At 45.8% G+C, this 18,158-nt stretch overlaps 1 protein-coding gene across 3 annotated transcripts in view; it reads left to right on the forward strand.

Moving 5' to 3' along the window:
• The window catches only part of tho2 (THO complex subunit 2-like protein), a 111,329-nt gene that overhangs the window by 4,913 nt on the left and 88,258 nt on the right, over positions 1-18,158 (forward strand). For all 3 annotated transcript variants that reach the window (XM_070535213.1, XM_070535215.1, XM_070535214.1), the window contains exons 6-10: positions 209-327; positions 727-860; positions 1,591-1,751; positions 10,380-10,475; positions 17,329-17,481. In XM_070535213.1, the coding sequence (XP_070391314.1) occupies positions 209-327; positions 727-860; positions 1,591-1,751; positions 10,380-10,475; positions 17,329-17,481 (663 nt within the window). The remainder of the gene's footprint in view (positions 1-208; positions 328-726; positions 861-1,590; positions 1,752-10,379; positions 10,476-17,328; positions 17,482-18,158) is intronic.

Consider the following 18,158-nt stretch of genomic DNA (forward strand, 5'->3'; position numbering starts at 1 on the left):
TCCTTTCATTCCTTGTTCAATTTTTGTTATTGGCTGTTCCTCAGCAAGACCGTTTGGTAGGACTGGCAGGGAGTCATGCATATTTTTGTGTTGTACCTTCTTTAGGACCTGAAGGGAGCTTTCCTTCAGAGAACTAAAATATGCAGTACTTAAGATGCACATTCACAGTTCATTTGAGCTTCTTTTGTTTTCCTTTTGTTTTGTACAGGTTGTTCCTGATGCCTTGCTGAAAGAAAGAATAGAGATCGAGTCCTTGGGGGATGCTGGGATTGTCAGGAACAGCCGAACAACGGCCACCAAGTTTGTCAAGATCAAGACACGGCTGTTGTAAGACTGTGCTCCATTTTACTGCAACTGTTCATTCAGTAATTGCTTCTGGTACTGTACATGTGTGTGTGTAAAAGCTGTTAAGTGGATAGGCTGGCATACACTGCTTGCAACTTGCAGTGCATAGGAAATGCAACACACAGAAGAGAGAGTGCTCATCCTTCCATCTGTGTACCATTTCTTTTGTGTTATCAAAGTTGCAATTGACCATACTGTAAGTCTTAGCCCTGTTCCATCGCTTGTGTCGCATGTTTGGTTAAGTATCAAGAGCAAGTTCTTGTTGATATTTATATGTTGAGCTCTTTCTAGGATTATGGAAATATTATTTAATGAATTTGTGTGCATGACTTACGCAGCTGAACTTGACTGACTAAATGAATTGGTTGCTTTGCTGTGCAGTTACAAGCAAAACAAGTACAACTTGTTTCGAGAGGAAAGTGAGGGCTACGCAAAGCTAGCCACAGAGCTAAGTCAAGAGATCACCAGCAAAATCAGTCCAGACTACATGATCGAGGTCATGAGGTCTCTCATAGGTGAGTGCTTGAAATATCCACTAATTTGTTTCCTGCTGACTCCTGCTTTATGTTTCCAAATGCCTCCCCCATATTTGCTCCTATCTTCTTTGCACAGTGTAATAAAAACAAATTAATGTGGATATCCAATTGAAGTGCATGAGAAAGAAATGCATTATGAAGACGTAATTGGGGTAACAATGTGCGAGATCAAGCTAGTTGGTATTCCATGTAACTGGGGGGAAGCATTGCCTTGGCTTGTGATGTGCTAGGAATGGCATGCGGAATGGGAAACCTTCAAATATGGTGGCAACTCTCAGTTCTTTAGAATAACTTCACTTGTACAAATAGTTTGCAAAATACAAAAAGGGTTCATGGGGCGTTGGCCATTCATGCCCAGGTATTGCAGGTACCCATAAAAGTTTAAAGAGAGGACAAGACTTCAGTGAAAGCTGGATAGGCTTACATGGCAGTGTACTTAGCATGCTGCATAGATGTCTGCAGCAGTGATATGGCACATTCATAACCCACTGCCCTCACACAGCACAGATAAGCACATATGTGCCCCCAAGGCTAACTGCAGTATCTATTTGAGGCTAATGTGATCATCTGTGCCAGGTGACCAGCCAGACTACCGTTTCCAGCATACAATTAAAGTTTCTCTCTCTCTCTCTCTCTCTCTCTCTGGGCCCATAGGCATGTTGGCCGTATCCATGGCATACTCACCTGCTGTTACTGTGGCTTTATGCAGGCTGTTTCAACCTGGATCCTAACAGAGTTCTGGATATTGTCTTGGAGGCTTTTGAGTGTCGCATTCATCTTGAGGACTTCTTCGTCCCTCTGCTTACTAAGTTCTTGTGCAATCCAGCCACCATAAGCCAAGTTCTTGGCTTCAAGTTCACCTTTTACCAGGCAAGGTTGCTTTTTCCCTTTCTTTCTACAGTAAGACTGTGTATGGAAGTAAGTAGGGGTGTGCGAATATTTGAAATGTTAAAATAACAATCGAATGGTCACTATTTGTAAGTGCGAATATTTTTTAAATATCTTGAATATTTCAATATGTCAACTGCCCGCAATTAAAATAAGATGGGAGCAAAAGTACAGTAAATTTTCAGACCTGCGGGCATAGCATAGACGTTCATAATGTACCATGTAATGACAGAAACTTGCTAAAGTTAAGGATACAATAAAACCTCATTAAACTGTACCCGTTTAAACAGTAGTTTCATATTAAATATAGTAAAGTCAAGTCCCCGACTCAGCAGGCATTGAACATAATGCATTTTGTATCCGCATAAACCGTACCAGCTTATTGCGCATGTACATTCGCGGACAGAATATTATGGACCATGAAATCTAAGAAAAAGCTGAATATCTCCGCAACCTCACAACGCAATCTGGTATTTGCATTTTGGACCTCGACTAGAATATGCTAACAACGTTGCCGTGGGCAGTTTTACTGGTTACTGCTACAGGCTGCTCGGGAATTGAACGTTTTCGGAGATCCCGTGGTCCATTTTATTCTGTCCGCGACTGTACAGTAAAACCTAGTTAAACCGTACCTGCTTAAACAGTAGTTTCGTTTTAAAAGTAGTAAAGTCAAATCCCCAACTCAGGGGCCCCATGAACATAATGCATTTTGTATCCGCATAAACATTACCAGCTTATCGCGCATGTACAGTAAAACCTAGTTAAACCGTACCTGCTTAAACAGTAGTTTCGTTTTAAAAGTAGTAAAGTCAAATCCCCAACTCAGCAGCCATTGAACATAATGCGTTTTGTATCCGCATAAACCGTACCAGCTTATTGTGTACGTATCGGTTAACACGTAGTGTTTCCACTTTTCGTCATGCAAACACGGCGGTACACCATCTCCATCGGGTCGCCCGGCAGAACAAGCCTCAGAGATTGGAACCATGGATCAGAACAACGGCCTCCAAACGGCTTGTGCGTTAGCGCATGAAGCCACATAATCATTTCGGCGCCTTGCCAGATAGCATTGTGGCGTCGTGCAAACAAGGGCTTGCGTAGTGCCGAAGCTTGGATAAAAAAGACACCGGGTGCTCAGCATAGAAGAAAAATTAGACATAGTTCGTGCTATTGAACGGGATACGAAGAAGTCGGCGCTGGCACGTGACAGGGATCTACTGTTGACAACGGTGTGTGGCATTTGGAATGTGAAACAGTTCCTCAGCAGCACTGCTGTGACCATGAGAGATGTCGGCCATGAGGTTCAACTTTTCACCATCGTTGCCTCTGTTGTTGCCGAAGTGTCGCCTAGTGACAGTGATGACGACACGGCAAATGACAGGATGGGCGATTTAGGCCCGACAGTGGCAGAAGCTGCATGTTACATCAACCTCATTAATGCAATCGTAGAGACGAGAACAGCAGCCCACAATGAAAAAGGCACCCCGCGACATCTGCAACACTACCGCGCCCGTGCACGTAGAATATGCAATGCCAACGAGGAATCCGCCATGTGAATGTTTGCCGAGAAGAGGGGGCTCATGTTATTTCGGTTAAGCAGTACTACTGTTTAGTACATACTTTTTCCGAGCTCTGGCCAACTCAATTCAATGAGGTTTCACTGTACTTGGAGGTGAACATCGTTTTATATTAATTGTGTGAAGGGCTTATTTTTAGAAAACTATTCCAAAAATGTTCAGAATTTGATTAGATTCGATTAGCTTCTGGCACTATTCAATTCGTATTCGATTCGGCCTGAAAAATCACTATTCGCACACTCCTTGAAATTAGTCTACTCCTCAATTGAACATTCCTGCTGTTAAAAGCTGTGGCCAACTGCCACTGGAGTACAGTTAAACCTCGATGTAACAAAGTAGGTAAAACTGGCAATTTGCATCGTTATATCGAAATTTCATCGTATTGAAATTCAACCTTTTATGCAAATAAGTGCACTCACCAATAGATTTTTCTTACACTTAAAGGGGCTGCAAAGCTTTCCAAATTATCGAGCAATCGAAGAAAGCGAATTTGAAGGTGAAAATTTATTTCGATGAAATTAGGAGTCTGCAACGAACGATGCGGTTTCATGCCACGTCGAAAATATCTTCACATCAGCAGTACGAATTAAGCGATCAAAGCCAGCCATGCTTTCACGTGCACTCTGCCCCTGCGGCTGATAGCGTCACCCACACTGGGAGGACGCTATCATGAAAAGCGCCAGCAGTGGGGAGCGAATCTTTTGCCTGCCTCTTGCTCCATAGAGTCACCGAAACTTGAGATTACGCAACCTCCAATACTAAATGTGCGGGAAGACAGCTAACATGATGCCATGCTGTCTCGGCATGCCCACTCTTTGCACAGGCGACAGATTACCTCTCAAGCAGGGTGTACGGCTCCTCCGTGTGCGCTCACCTGCGCTTACAGCCATGCACAGAGACGCGAGACGCCAGAAATCGTACCAACTTACCCTTCGCCCCTTGCATCCGCTTGATTGCGTTACCGCGAGCGGACTCCCTCCCCCTCTTTCCCTTTGCTCGTGCAGGTAGGTGGCGCTGGTGAAGCCACCATCTTTCTTATCTCACCCTTGCTCACTTTCACAGCTTATAGGATCTTATCGCACTTGGACTTTACAGAACATGATGCGGCTTCACTGCTGCAGTCGCTCTTGTCACACTGCGCATCATTTGATAGGTGCATTTGCAAGCAGGCACTTGTAATTCAATCATTTAACCATCGGTGTCTGTGGAAGTTTCCGTTTATTCTCTCGGCTTTCCTTTGCGGCGAAGGCGAAATTCCGTTATATTGAAATCGCATGCAAATACACTTCATTATTTTGAGGTTCTAAATACATGGTGTTCTATGGATAAGTGGTTATGAAAGGTTCAAACACTTTGTTATATCAGGAATTTCGTTATTCAGTCGAATCTCGATAATTCGAACTCGAAGGGGACTGAAAATTTATTCGAACTAAAGGAAGTTCTAATTAAATGGAGGACTTCTTGAAGTATTCGTGCACTATAGCATGTTGCACGAACGGTGCAAGTTGTGAAATATTGTGGCGCGCAAGCGCACTACGACCGACGACCACGAAACTGCCCATGCTGGCCAATGCTCCCTTCCTGATAATGGCAGAAAACCAGGGTGCCTACCATAGAGTTTCTCACTATAACACCTAGAATGAAATCTGGTGCCACCGTCTATAGGAGTTTCTTAAGGGGGCACCGTGCCGTCATGGGAATGGTGGTATATGTGCCTGCAAGGCTCGTGTTGGCTGGTGTTGTAAGAGGTTTCGTCTAAAACGTGGATATGGCTACACAAATAACGCGTTCTCAAAGTAAAATCTTCATAAAATGTTTCCATTCACACATATCACATCTTTGCTCACCTACAATGCATGACCAAGCGAAGAAAAGCAAGAGCAGACGACCAACTGTTTCAGAGCGAGCGCGAACCTTGTCGTCTGTTCTCCAACTTTAGCGGCTCGCCGATACTTTTTACGTAACATTTAGTCGTACACGCAATAACAAGTTCTCATAGTTAAACAAAACATGTTTTCGCGTAATAATAAAGCTAAAACAACTTTTCACATGCTGTTTTAGAAGAAAATGAATCATTGTGACATGGAACGGTACTTGCCAAGCGCGTCTTTATGGTGTCCTGTCTCTTCGAGAATGATGCCAATGCGAAGTCGCAATATACCGGCATTCCCATGCATACTCCAGCGCAGCAGCGCCAGATTTCCCTCTAGGTAATGTAGTGAGAAACTCTATGGTGTCTACTAACAGGAAAACTGGAAATTCTCGAGGATTTTGAGTAGTCTGGAAAAACTCAGGGAAAACTCGGGGAATTTGTGCCTCTATCAGAGAAAATTAGCTGTAATTTTATTGAAAGGGCCGAAAGTCACAGTAATGCTGGCTGGAGTAAGAGACAGGAATCATAATGAATTGTCGTTGATGCCCTGTCATCGGCTGGAGTTGCCAGTGTACAGTCAGTGACTGACTTTCCGGATTCCCGATAATTTGGACGGCTTTGTGGCACCGCCATATACGCATATGCACCACCATATGCATTGACCCCATAGAGTCAATGCATCAGAACGTCTGAAATTTCAGACGCAAGAACTCTTCGCCGTCGAATTTTCTGGACGTTTTGCCATGACCGCAGGTTCGAAATGGCATTAATCAAAGCTGCCATTTTGATTACCTCGCCGGCTCGAACCGGTCCAGCACACAGATCCGCTGGCAGCCATACCCACCACTGTGGCAGCGCTAGGCCTAGCTGCCTCGACGTTCGCTATGAAGCTTCTTGCCGTTGAGTGCCGCGTTTTTTATTGGAAGAATTCACTGCTGTCAGCAATGGCACGGACTCCGCCTTTGTGGTCCTCGTGATTGGCTTAGAAGCTTGGAAAGCACGGTGCATAGCATAATGCCGGTTACCAAAAGTCAGAGCTTCGCCTTTTTACAGAAATGTTACTTGGTGAAGCACGCACAAAAGTATTGCAATGAAGCATAACAAGCGTGGGAAGAAGCTATTGCCACGGGACACAGTATGTATTCCTTAATTAAACACGCGTGCATCCGGTATTGCCTGTCACAGTACGAGCACCGACATGCCTAATACGTGTACCGACAGGCCTTCAGAGCATTTACGAATGTGCCTGTGGTGGTTTGAGCCCCTAAGGGCAGTAAATGACATGCATTTATTTTTTTCCAACTGGCCGATTTTTCTAACATTTTCGCGGCCCCTAGGGAATTTGAAAAATGGGACGTAGACTGTGCAACTGACCAAGAAGATGCTTCAAATGGCCCGTGGGGCAAACGAGTGGCGGAAGGAGCACAAGAACAGAAACGACCTACGCATGGAGGGATCAACAAGAAAGGAAACATGCTGCCACTGTTTTGAAGGAGCTTGAGCTCAAAAAAACAGTGTTGGCTGATGCCGAGATGCAGTTGTCCCTCATCCGAATCAAAATAAACTCTTTAAAGCAGTGAAACACAACACTGAGGTGTCGTGCATGGGCTGTCCTGACATATATGTCAGGACAGTTGAGGTTGACTTACGAGCTGTTGAGAGAGAATCTCAATTGTGACAAAGTTTGGGCCTCATACCACTGAGCTTGCTATCAGTTGATAGAAATGGTTCATATTTGAAAATATTTGCTTCTGTGTGCATCTCCTTTTTATTCGTATTTGAGAATGTCCTACTCCATTTGCAATTTTTTTTGAAGACATATTATTTGCTTGTCATTTTACTACCCCCCCCCTTCTGTTTATTGTCTTTTTGAATAACATAAACACTACTCTTTAGTATTCGCATTGATTTAAGTCTTTATTTTTTTTAAATTTTTTCATGTGCTTACTAGAGAGTGACGGCATCGCGCGATATGGTTTCAGCCCGTCTTGACATAAGCCATAGTTCATCACTCAGGGAATTTTGCAAAGGCACTCGGGGAAAACCTATAAAACTCGGAATTTTGGAAGTGTCAACTTGGTAGACACCCTGAAAACAAAACTTCAAGGAGTGGGCCAACCGTGCGCGAAGGCGAGTGGGCACGGAGGCCGTCGAAAATGAGGGAGTTACGAGGTGGTTTAAAGGGAGGGCGAGTAGAGCCTAATTGGGAGGAAGGGCGGTAGGGAAGTGTACTTGCTTCCCCGCCAGCTTGCTGGATGGCAATAATTACCTCTGCGACCTACTGCCACAGAAGCAGTGGAGTTGCCGAGGCCAAGGCCTGTATTCTGTAATGCTCCGGTTTTCGAAGAATTCAGTTTTGTGGTAGTGTCACGTTTGGGTGGTCCACTGATGTAATGAAAACAAGAGGAATGATAGAGGCCAATGGGTGCACAGCTTTCTTTTTTTCTAGGCGTGAACGTCACAATGCAAAAGAAAATATAACAAATTATGAACATTTCTTCATGTTTTTAATGAGGTTAATGTTTCTTGGCAGTGAGTGATTTAGTGTATTTTGTTTGCTGCGGTTGACTGATTTATGCTGCTACGTGGGACGTCGTACACTGGCTTGCCGCTTTCAAGGAACCGTTGCTTGTCCACCACCTTTTCATATGTCTTCGAGACTTTCACCTACCCCTTTTCTTTGCCGATGGTTGTTATGGCTTCAACAAAACAACAAAATTATGCGGCTGACTGACGGCTGGGACAGGGCGAAGGTTTGCTTATTGGCCATGCACTGTTGGAAACTCCTAGTTGCAAAAAATTTCAATGTGCACAGCATTTTGGCCACAGTGTCAATGCCACTAGCGCATTGCAGCCCCAAAACAGTCTCAAGCTCTTCGGACACTCGGTGCACTGTCTCTTTGGAGAGCCTTAATTGCCTCCTGAATTTTTTGTCTCCCATCTCAAACGCGTCTTGTTGATTTCGAGGTCATCATTGTCTCTCACGGACGCTCGATAAAAGCAGTAACACAGGCGCCACAGGATCACGCTCGACGCTCTTTTTCTCAGAGCACCCATCACACCCGTGCACGCAGCACGCAGAGGCTCTACACATGGCACACGGCTCTTGGGATCACACCCAAGCTCCTCGTGCCACTTAGTAGCAAACAACAAATTCGGTTTCCACATGATTGGTGACGTTGCCATAATATGCGTGCGTGCCCCGAGGCGACAGTGTCACTCAGGAGGCGACCAATCAAGATGACGAAGTCGTTGCCGCTGATCATAATTATGTTGGTGCGCTCCCTTTGGTTGCGGCGACGCCGCGTGTGAAAGACGAGGAGAATGAGGTACTGGGTGTTGCCTTCGCATCCATGTATTCAGGGTCTGTCTTGTCGTAAAGAATCGGATATGGCGCATTGTGTCCAACAACCTTTCCATTGGAGCGTATCAGTTTAGATGCATCATTGTAAAAAAAGTCAAGTGCGAATGAGACCAATGAAGCCAAGCAAAACAAGCGATCCGGCTGAACCAGATGTGAGTACAAATAGAGTGGTTGGACGGGTCCACATGATACCAGTTTCCTGTGCACACGTCACTGTACAGGTAACTACCTATTATTGGTCTCTTCCGCTCGTGGCTTGCTTGCCGCTGCAGCAAGCCACAAAAACTCTGCCCAGGAGTGATCCTTCCCGCAGCGCATGGTTTGGCGCTAGTGTTGCTGGGGCATTATTCTGCAACGCAGAAGCAGCGACCTTGGCATTTGAGAGGGTGAAATTTCTGGCACATTTCTTTTTTTTTTCTGCGCGCAGCAGTGAAAGGTTTCTCCTACGCCTTTCTTCTATGGCGAGGTCAGAGCAATGCTAGTAGGAGATGCCACCACGTGATTTGGCGCGCTGCTGAGAGTATCGTCAGAGTGCGGTATGTTTGAATTATCCATCGCAGATGCTTGCGCGTTAGAATTCCTGGACGTTTTCACAAACAGGATGTTTGAATTAAGCGTGTTCAAATTAATGAGATTTTACTGATTGAAGTTCGATATATCGAGGTTTAACTGTACCACGATTTAGTACCCTGCTGCTCTATAGTGATTAGTTCCTTGTTCAAAAAATTGCATTTCATGAACATTAAGAAGTTGGTGCCTTACAACAAATGCAGAAGGATCAGTATATACACATACAGTCTATGCTCGTTACAATGGACCTGCGTACAAGACTCGTATATTATGGACCATATTTCAACCATAGCTTGTTCTACCTATTTCATTAATGCAACAGTTTGCTTTTAACGGACCGCGCTACTACGGACTATCGGCTACAGCGGATGAAATTAGCAGTAATTTTTTTTCAAAATTGGGTGTATAAAACATACTTTTGCCGTGTCGACATGGGCTGCCAACTGACTTGTGAGGGTCAGCTGACAATCGCAGCTCAATATCGCGTGCACGAGGGAGGAAGGTGGATGGAAATCCGCCACCTTCTTTGGCATGCGAGGCACTGGGGGTGTTTCTACTCCGGCAGCTGCCGCTTATGGCGTTGCCACCGTATCATGAAAGTTATCTGTGATGTGGACGAAATGCTCGCCTGCAAGGCCGCCGTATCTTTAATGCGATCTGAACAAAGTGCGTGCCCGTGTGAGCCTCATCTTTAAGGTAATTTGCGATGTGGACAAAGTGCACCCAGTGCCGGTAGCTTCATATGTGCTGTGCTTTTGACATTTAGTTCGTGTTGAAGCGAGAGACAGCATAAAGGTCAATTTGCTCACTGCTGTTGTCGAGCTTATCTTGCTTAATTTGCTATTGCGATTGATGCTTTGCCTTTCGGTCGAAACTGTGACTTTTTACTTTGGGCATTCGTCACACTCTTTGCAATAAATTTGTTAGTCACCGTGACGAAAGTTTCGGAAGGGAGGTATTTCAGATATTACAGACTTCAGATAAAATGGATGTTTTTTGTGGTTTTATCAGGGTCCATTGTAATTGGAGTTGACGGTATTAATGAACATTGCCATATTTTCATTACATTACATTTTCATATATTCATACTGTGGCTCACTGATGGGAGAAAGTTGCGTTAGCTAGTCCCTTGTGATACATTTCAGTAGTGCTTGGAAGATTGAGCTGCTGTTGAATTAAGCAAAAGGCTAAGCTGCCGTTGATACCTGTCCTTGTTCTCATTGCAGGGAGAAGCTGGAGAACCAACTCCATTGTCCTTGTACCGCCTGGCTGCTGTTTTAATCCGTAATGAAGTCATTGCCCTGGATGACCTTTACTCTCTGGTAAGTGCCGTGACACTGCATGCAGTTTTACCAGGCCTTGCTTTACTTGGGAAATGCAGTAAAACATCGTTAATTCAGATTTTATGGCAGTGGAAACAAATTTCTGAATAATCTTAATGTCTAATTGCCAAATGGGCCAAGAAAATAAGGAGCAATGCTGCATCAGCATAGCCTTATTTAGTGAAATGAGTTATCCTCTGTCATACCTTGAATGAAACCATAAAATTTTCTTCAGCTCAGCATTAATGAGCTGTTAGGGGGACCTGCGCAACTGCTTATTTTATTCTAATTCTCAGAAGTAATTGTGGCAACTGTCATAACGCAACCAAAGTGAAGCAGCTGCTTGCCACATCTTCTGTCAGCCAAGTCCTGCATGCATGCAACGCCATATGTTGCACAAAACACAAAAAGTAATCACACTGAAAATTTTTGTCATTCCTTTTGGCTTGATTACAATGATGACACACTCACATGCCGTGCTTTGATTTCTGTTGCCACTTCTGCCACTAACATCTGTGGCACTTCACACATTGTACACTGCAGTGTGAGCCCAACTACCGCATTTACTTTACACTAACGCATCTTTGCATTAATGCATCGTATTGTACACTCATTTTTCTTGGCCAGAAATGGAAAGTGCAGTTTCCTCGGTTGTAATGTGCACCCTGATTTTCGTTTTACAATCGGGATTGGCTATCACTTGGAATAATAAACTTCATAGCATCCGAGCCACAGTAGGACTGAGCATCACTCGTCAAACACCAGTTTGAGTTGGTGTCCAGTGGTCTCATTATTCCTGGCACTCGCGGGATCTTCTGGCACCCGCAGCACAGCAAATCATGGCCTTCGAGATAGGAAGGGGGTATTTAGGATTGGAGGGGTTGACCTCAGACACCACATATTGCAGTTTTGGTTGCTTACTGCAATATAATGCAAAAATCATGTTTCAGTAAATTTTTCAGGAATATAAGTGTGGCCAAAATTGAGTAAATGCAGTCATTATAGCGCAGCCAAATAACTTAGTTAACCAGCATTTTGTGGCTTACAATAGCACATTTGTTGGGACACGGTGGTGGGTCTAAATGATTCCAGTCTTTGAAACGAGGTTCAAACTAACAAGCGTTTACTGCACCGTCATGCCCAACCTTCGGCATTGCAACCTTTTGTTCCACTTACTGTGCAAACATACTAGGTCATTTGCTAGTTTAAAAGAGCTTGCAACTGAACCAAACACGGGAGAAAATATAGGCTGTCAGTCTGTGCATGCACTCTATACATACTGTGAGTGTGCTGATCTCTAAATGTTCAGTTCTTTTATGCTCTGGAAATTTCTCTGTGCATTTATGTTTTTGTGGTTGGCGAGCATTGTGGGTCAAAGCACAATGAGCATTTATTGTCACTGACACTATACTATCTTCTCCTGTTGTATCTTCCCTACCTGTGATACATTAACACATTTATTTGATGCTCCCGCTGCCCCCTTATTAGAACCCTTGCATAATGTTGACAACACTGTGCACACATTGAATTCCTACGACCATTGTGAAGGGTAGATGTATGGTGGGCACGCACAGGTTGTGCGTAGGAAATTTGTTGGTCACATGGGCTCTGCTACAGGTGTCACGTAGTTTGCTGCGGTGTTCTGACACACACGTAGTATGTTTGCTGCATAACATGCCCCTGCAAATGCATGCTTCGTTCTACTCAGCAGTATAGATAAAATATATTCTGCCATATTCACATGCTTGTGCCATGAAGGTGCCATTGACTACTATAGTGGACTGTCTTGATGGGGGACACGGGTTTTAGAGACCAAAAAATAGCAAAGATTTGATTGTTGAGATAAGCGAGTGCTGCATGCTGATTTTAGAAGTCATGAGGAAAGTCACATTCAGCTATTCTACGGTAACCAGGCTTTCGCGGTGTGTCTCCAGCATGCTTCATGGCAAAGCAGCACAGCAGATGTGGCCTCCAATCTCAAAAGCCACGATGGCAACACCCTAGTGTAGATTTCTCCGTGTGGCACCAATGCCGGAAGCATTGCCGGTGGCACTCATTTTTGCGCAGTTCTTTGTGCAGCACCGCATGCACTACATTATGTAATACGACGCTCAGTGTGAGCTACCACGTTAAAGTGTGTGCCGAAGCGTCGCGCTTTGTTGCTCATACTAAGTGCGATAGTACAGTTGAACCCGGCTATATCGAACTCACAAAAAAACACCTATCAGTTCGATATAGAGCATAATTCGATATAAGCCTGCTAAATAATTTGATGTCATAAAAGCACATACCATTTATTAAATCACTTTATTGGTGAAACTAGCTTAGTTTCGCACGAAGTCGTCCTGAATTTTCTTCTGCTTGGGCAATTCGCTGCCTGTGATGCACACACTTTTTCACATTGTCTAAAGCGTCGGAGCAGCTGAGGCCGCAACCTTCCGCATTCGCGCAGAGGCACCGACTACAGTCGCCGACCGTTTATTCGGACCTCACGGGGACTGCGGAAATGTCCGAATAAACAGGTGTCTGAAAAAGCAGACTAAGAAAAAAAAATAAATCCTTTATTTCCACGCACTTATTCGGGCTCGGCAGTAGGCTAGAAGAAATCGTGAATGCGCCGTTGCACGCTGTTCGTTTACGCGCAATCAGATAAGCCTGAATCTCGGAGAGGGTCGTACGGTCACTATAGGCGGCTGAAAGCACAGTCACTGCTTGTATACGCCCGCATGCGACGGCAGCGTAGCATATGGTGCGTCATCTTCCGACTCAAGAGTCCCGGCGGTGCAGCAGAAACCTGACGAATGATCTCGCCGTCGTCGAGTTCTGCGCGCGTCAGTGCAGTAGTGTCAGCACCTGTGAAACTGTCAAATGAGACGGTGTCCGGAGTTGCAATGCAACCACTGCGCAGGTCTCGGCAGAATATTTTCCGCGTCAGTAGGGAGCACATCGGAAGGCGACAAATCTTAGGCCTCCCGGCACCCGCTTGCCGGAATTCCCCAGCGCAGCCTGCGCGGGCACTGTCGGCGCCATTAGAGACTTGATGCGATGTTTCTGTATGCCGCGTTGGATCACCGAACCCTCGACACAGCACACGAAGCAAACGCCACCGTGCCGACACCAGTCACACAAACGAAAAAACGTAGCCTGCTCGCAGCGTCGTGCGCGAAGAAACAAATCAGCTGCTGGATTGTCTTGACATGGCTTACTAAGCTGAAACCGGAACTGCTACAGAGCCACTCTATCTAACCAGGCAGAAACGATGATGATGAGCGGGGATTTCTGGTAGCGCCACTTCGTGGGGCAGTAAGGAAGCTCCGTTCAAAACAAAAATGGCGTTCAGCTAGTCGAACCATGCACCGGTCAGAGTCTGTGCATGGTGCTCTCGACTGAGTTGGCTCAAGGAGTGTCCGAAAAATCAGACGAGAGGTTGCAAGGTGTCCAAACTTTCGGCATTGTTATACATTATGGTCTATGGGGAGAATGGCGGTGCCGCGAAGCTGACTGAATAATCGGGCATGTCCGAATTTTTGGAGTCCGGAAAATCGGTCGGTGACTGTAGTGCGAGCACACCAATCACTTAGGAGGACGTGGGCCAAGGACCGTCGTTGCTTTCCTCATTGTGCCAACTTTCACTTGTGCTCGGTACGATGTCGGCAATGTAGTCTTCCTTTTCGGGCTCTCCTGTGGTCGCGACACCATCATTTGCGCTCACAAACTCGTCAACTGTTGATTCGTCAACAGCTTCCAGAAATTCTGACAGCTCGCTCCGAATTTGGGCAACATCGGCAACGGCTTCGTCGCATTCATCAGAATTTAGTCATCACCGCGCACGGGAAAGTCAGCACAGCTGAAGCAATTTCGGATGAACCGCTCGCACACGGCTGTGTGTATGCGTCGGGTGCCACGGGCACCGGGTCGCGAGTTGGGCCGCTTTAGCCATAATCTCCCCCTTCAAGATCGCGCTGAGAGTGCTCCTCAGAATCTTGCATGCTGCAGAGACATCCTACTTGTTACCGCATTCGACCCGATTTTTGATTTCGAGCTTCATGACGAAAGGTGAATTCTGCCGCTTCATCACGGCAACACTGCGGGAAAAGGCCCACAAGGCGCACACACAATGAACCAGAAAAGCAGCGAGACAACTCGCACTTCCGCCATCTTGCATGACGAGCGCAGAAGAGCCTCTGATTGGCTGTCTGAGCAAGCGCTGCGGGCGGGCCAGGATCATTTTTCGCAAAGGGGTGTCGACGGCTGGTCCGAGGCAAGGCAGTCACGGTAGGGAGAGCGGTTGGATGGAGCCGCCCCACTGGGTTTTCCTGCCACCGCGAGGGAAAGCCAACTTCCAGGGGCTCTTTCTGCCGCTTTACGTTCGATATATCGGGAGTCGCGGCTTTTTTTGTTAGATGTAAGCGTAATTTTTGTTATGTATTCTCATTGTAACTATACTGTGTCCAGAAATTGTTCGATATATAGAATAATTTGATGTAAACGGGTTCGACTGTATACTATTAGGACCAGTTTGAACGAACAGCTGCTAAAGCGTTACTATCGATATTCACATGGCCCAAGTCGGCGTGAACACTGCACGACGCGCTGCTGCTACGCAAAGTTGCAAAAGTTGGTGGTTATGGTTTGTCAATGCTTCGTTTAGGCTATGACTGATAACGGCTTGCATTGGTGTTCTACCTCTCGAGCTTCAAACCTTTTTGGCCGAAGTAACATGAAGAAGCATAACTTTGTGGTTCTGCAGCCGTGACAGCATGACCTATGCAAAATGCCGGCAGGCTGCAGTAGTTACCACTTTCAGCCAGCTAGAACACTTCATTATCGTATGCAGAATTCACTCATCCCGCAGATAGTAAAATATATGACAATGGCGGTGGATACGCTCATAATTTCGAAATGGCAGGTGATTGCAACAGGCCACGAGAGCCGTTTCGAAGGGGCTACGATGCCATATTTCGCTCTTTAGATTACATTTTTAAAGGGACCCTGAACCACCCCTCGGCCTTGATGAAATCACATGGTCCGCGGGTAGCATATGCTGCTCTGAACATCTCAGCCAGGTTTTGCTGTCGTACGTGGTGCATGGAGCTTTCAAGCGGATCGCGAAGTCACCTTGCTTTCAAGCGCTATCTTTTCAACAAAAGGCCCTGTCCTCGCTCTCTTCCAGAGGCATTATTTCGTCATTGGACACACTATTTCGTCATTCCCTTAGACGGCTGCTATTGGCTGATAGCTGTCATCAAGCTGCAGTCCGCTGCATGGCGTAGATAGCATGGCCGCCACGGGATGCCGCCACGAGTCCACTGGCTAAGCGCACTGCGGCTCGCTGAGAACAACTGCGTTTGGCTTATGTTTTGCGCCTCGTAGGCACCAAAGGCGGAAGTCATGCCGTTTACATTGTGGGGATGCGCGACTCTCGCGCGTCCCCTGGTATGTTGTTTTCTCGCATAGCTCCTTTCTACTGCTTCGTCGTGTGGCTTTACTGCGGCGGTCGGTATGCTTGTAAGGTAGTACGAGAGATGGCGGGAGTCTTACTCTGCTAATGCTGCCCAACGGCGGGGTTACTTGGGTGCAAAAAGGAGAAGGCTCTTCCTCTTTGGCTCGGGGTTGGCAAGCGATGCGGACGTTCTGCGTGTGCGCCAATGCATGCTTCTGCGAGACCGTCTCGCGAGGCCTACCCCGGAATGGATGAACATGATCGTTCGAACGCGCCATCGTTCGTGTGACCGTACGTGCGAACAACCAGCATTGGTGTCCAGCATGGGGCGAACATATTCGCCCGTTAACCAGTCGCAGTGAGCCAGACTTCCGCGATTTGTCGCGCGCCCATCGGCATGTTTTGTGGATAGCAACTTGGCCAGAAGGCATTAGTCTATGAAAGGTGCAATAAATGTCCTTGTGATAGTTTGCACTACTGTGTTGTCGTTCCTTTGTACCAAGAGTACGGGTGAGAACCCCACAACAGTAACACCCAAAATGAAATTTTAACTGCGCGCCTCGGTGACATTTAGAAGGCAGAGCGTTGTGAGCATGCCCCACTGTGCTGTAGCCTTTGCAGTGCAAGGCGTCGAAAAAGGAATGGGAGCACCGTGGAGGCCGTGTTTGATTGCCAATAACTCCACTTCTGCTGAATGCATTGAAGTACTTGTTACGGCATAGTATTTCTGAAATAGACCTTTTTCACTTCAATAAAAAGTGTTTCAAGGCTCCTTTAATTAAAACTCGCAGTTAGATGTGGAAAAGTGCCAGGAACTAAAATTAAGGTACTGAAAGTCTTATTTTGAGACCAAAGTGGTGTCGAGTCGTAACTGTCGATGCCAGCTAGTATCATTAATTCATGGGTGTTTTGAAGGGCGAGTCCACATATAAAGAACTACAGGTAAAATGACCACATTTCCTGGAAATATAGAGTTCTTTATAAGTGGATTCAACTGTAAGCGGAAAACAAAGACTGCGGTAAACACACCCCTCCAGCGCTGATGAACTGGCTGCCGTTTATGTTGCAGAACACAGGCTGAATCAATGTGCCTTTGATGTGATGAAAAAGTGCTGACGTCCATGTTGTAAAAAAGAAAAAAAAGGTGAAATAACCGTAGATTTCAAATGCTAGCACTGCAGCTGCTTGTGTTGTAGGAAAAAAAAAAACTAAGTGGACATGCTGAGTTCGTCCAAATTGCTTTGAAAACGTGATTATTGCCGCTGACACACCCAAGTCAAAATTAACCATGATTGTGTTAACAACCTGAGCTCATTTGAGACACTTGAGGGTCTGGGCATGTGCATTGTTCAGGGTCATCCTTTGTGTTCAAACCTCTGTGTTGATGCTTTGGTTATCTTCTCCATGCAGCTGCTGCCAGATGATGCAGCCTTGGCTAAGCAACACAAGAAGGAGGAAAATGCAGCCCTGCAGTATGCAAAACGCTCGGCAATGGTGATCATGTCCTCTGAGAAGAAAGAGGAAGAGAAGAAAGATGAGGACAAGGATGATGACCTGACTTTGGTAAGTCTTATCTGGTTTTGAGGAACTTGGTAGTTGTACCCGAGATTCGGTAGAAGTGGAATTTGTTGTATTGATAGCATAGGCAGACAAAACCAAGTGAGAAGAATCGTCTGTTACATCTGAAAGTATGGTGTGGGCGGGTTTGTTTTAACGGGCATGGGCTGTACTTCAAACCATTTCTTGAACAAGAAGAGAGACAGAGGAGCTCATGTTTTCGTTAATCATGACGATATAATGCCAACAGGCAATCACACCAAGGAAAGCATAGGGGTAATTAGCTGTGGTTATAATTGAAATGTAGAAGATTATGAGGAAAAGGGAAACTGCAAGTGGATAAAAAGATAACCTGTTGCCAGTGGGAGAAGTACCCATAACCTCCGCATTACGCATGTGTTGTGCTGCCAATTGTGCTGCAGTGATGCCACCAATCCGTCCACTGACTTGGGTATTTATAAATACTAGATCTAGCCTTGGTAATGTTAGCCAGGTCCATAGTGGGTGGATGTAGAACTTTTTTTTTTTTTGCCCAATGGCATTGCGTTAACACGTGAACTGAAGAGAGCAAGCACATGGCTTACCGTATATACTCGTGTAAGGGCCGCACTTTTTCTTCGAAAATTTTGCTAGGTGCGGCCCTTACACGAATCAGGCCGATTTAGTACAGGCAGTACAGGCCA

Source organism: Dermacentor albipictus, chromosome 3 (genome assembly GCF_038994185.2).
Source record: "Dermacentor albipictus isolate Rhodes 1998 colony chromosome 3, USDA_Dalb.pri_finalv2, whole genome shotgun sequence".
NCBI lineage: Eukaryota > Metazoa > Arthropoda > Arachnida > Ixodida > Ixodidae > Dermacentor > Dermacentor albipictus.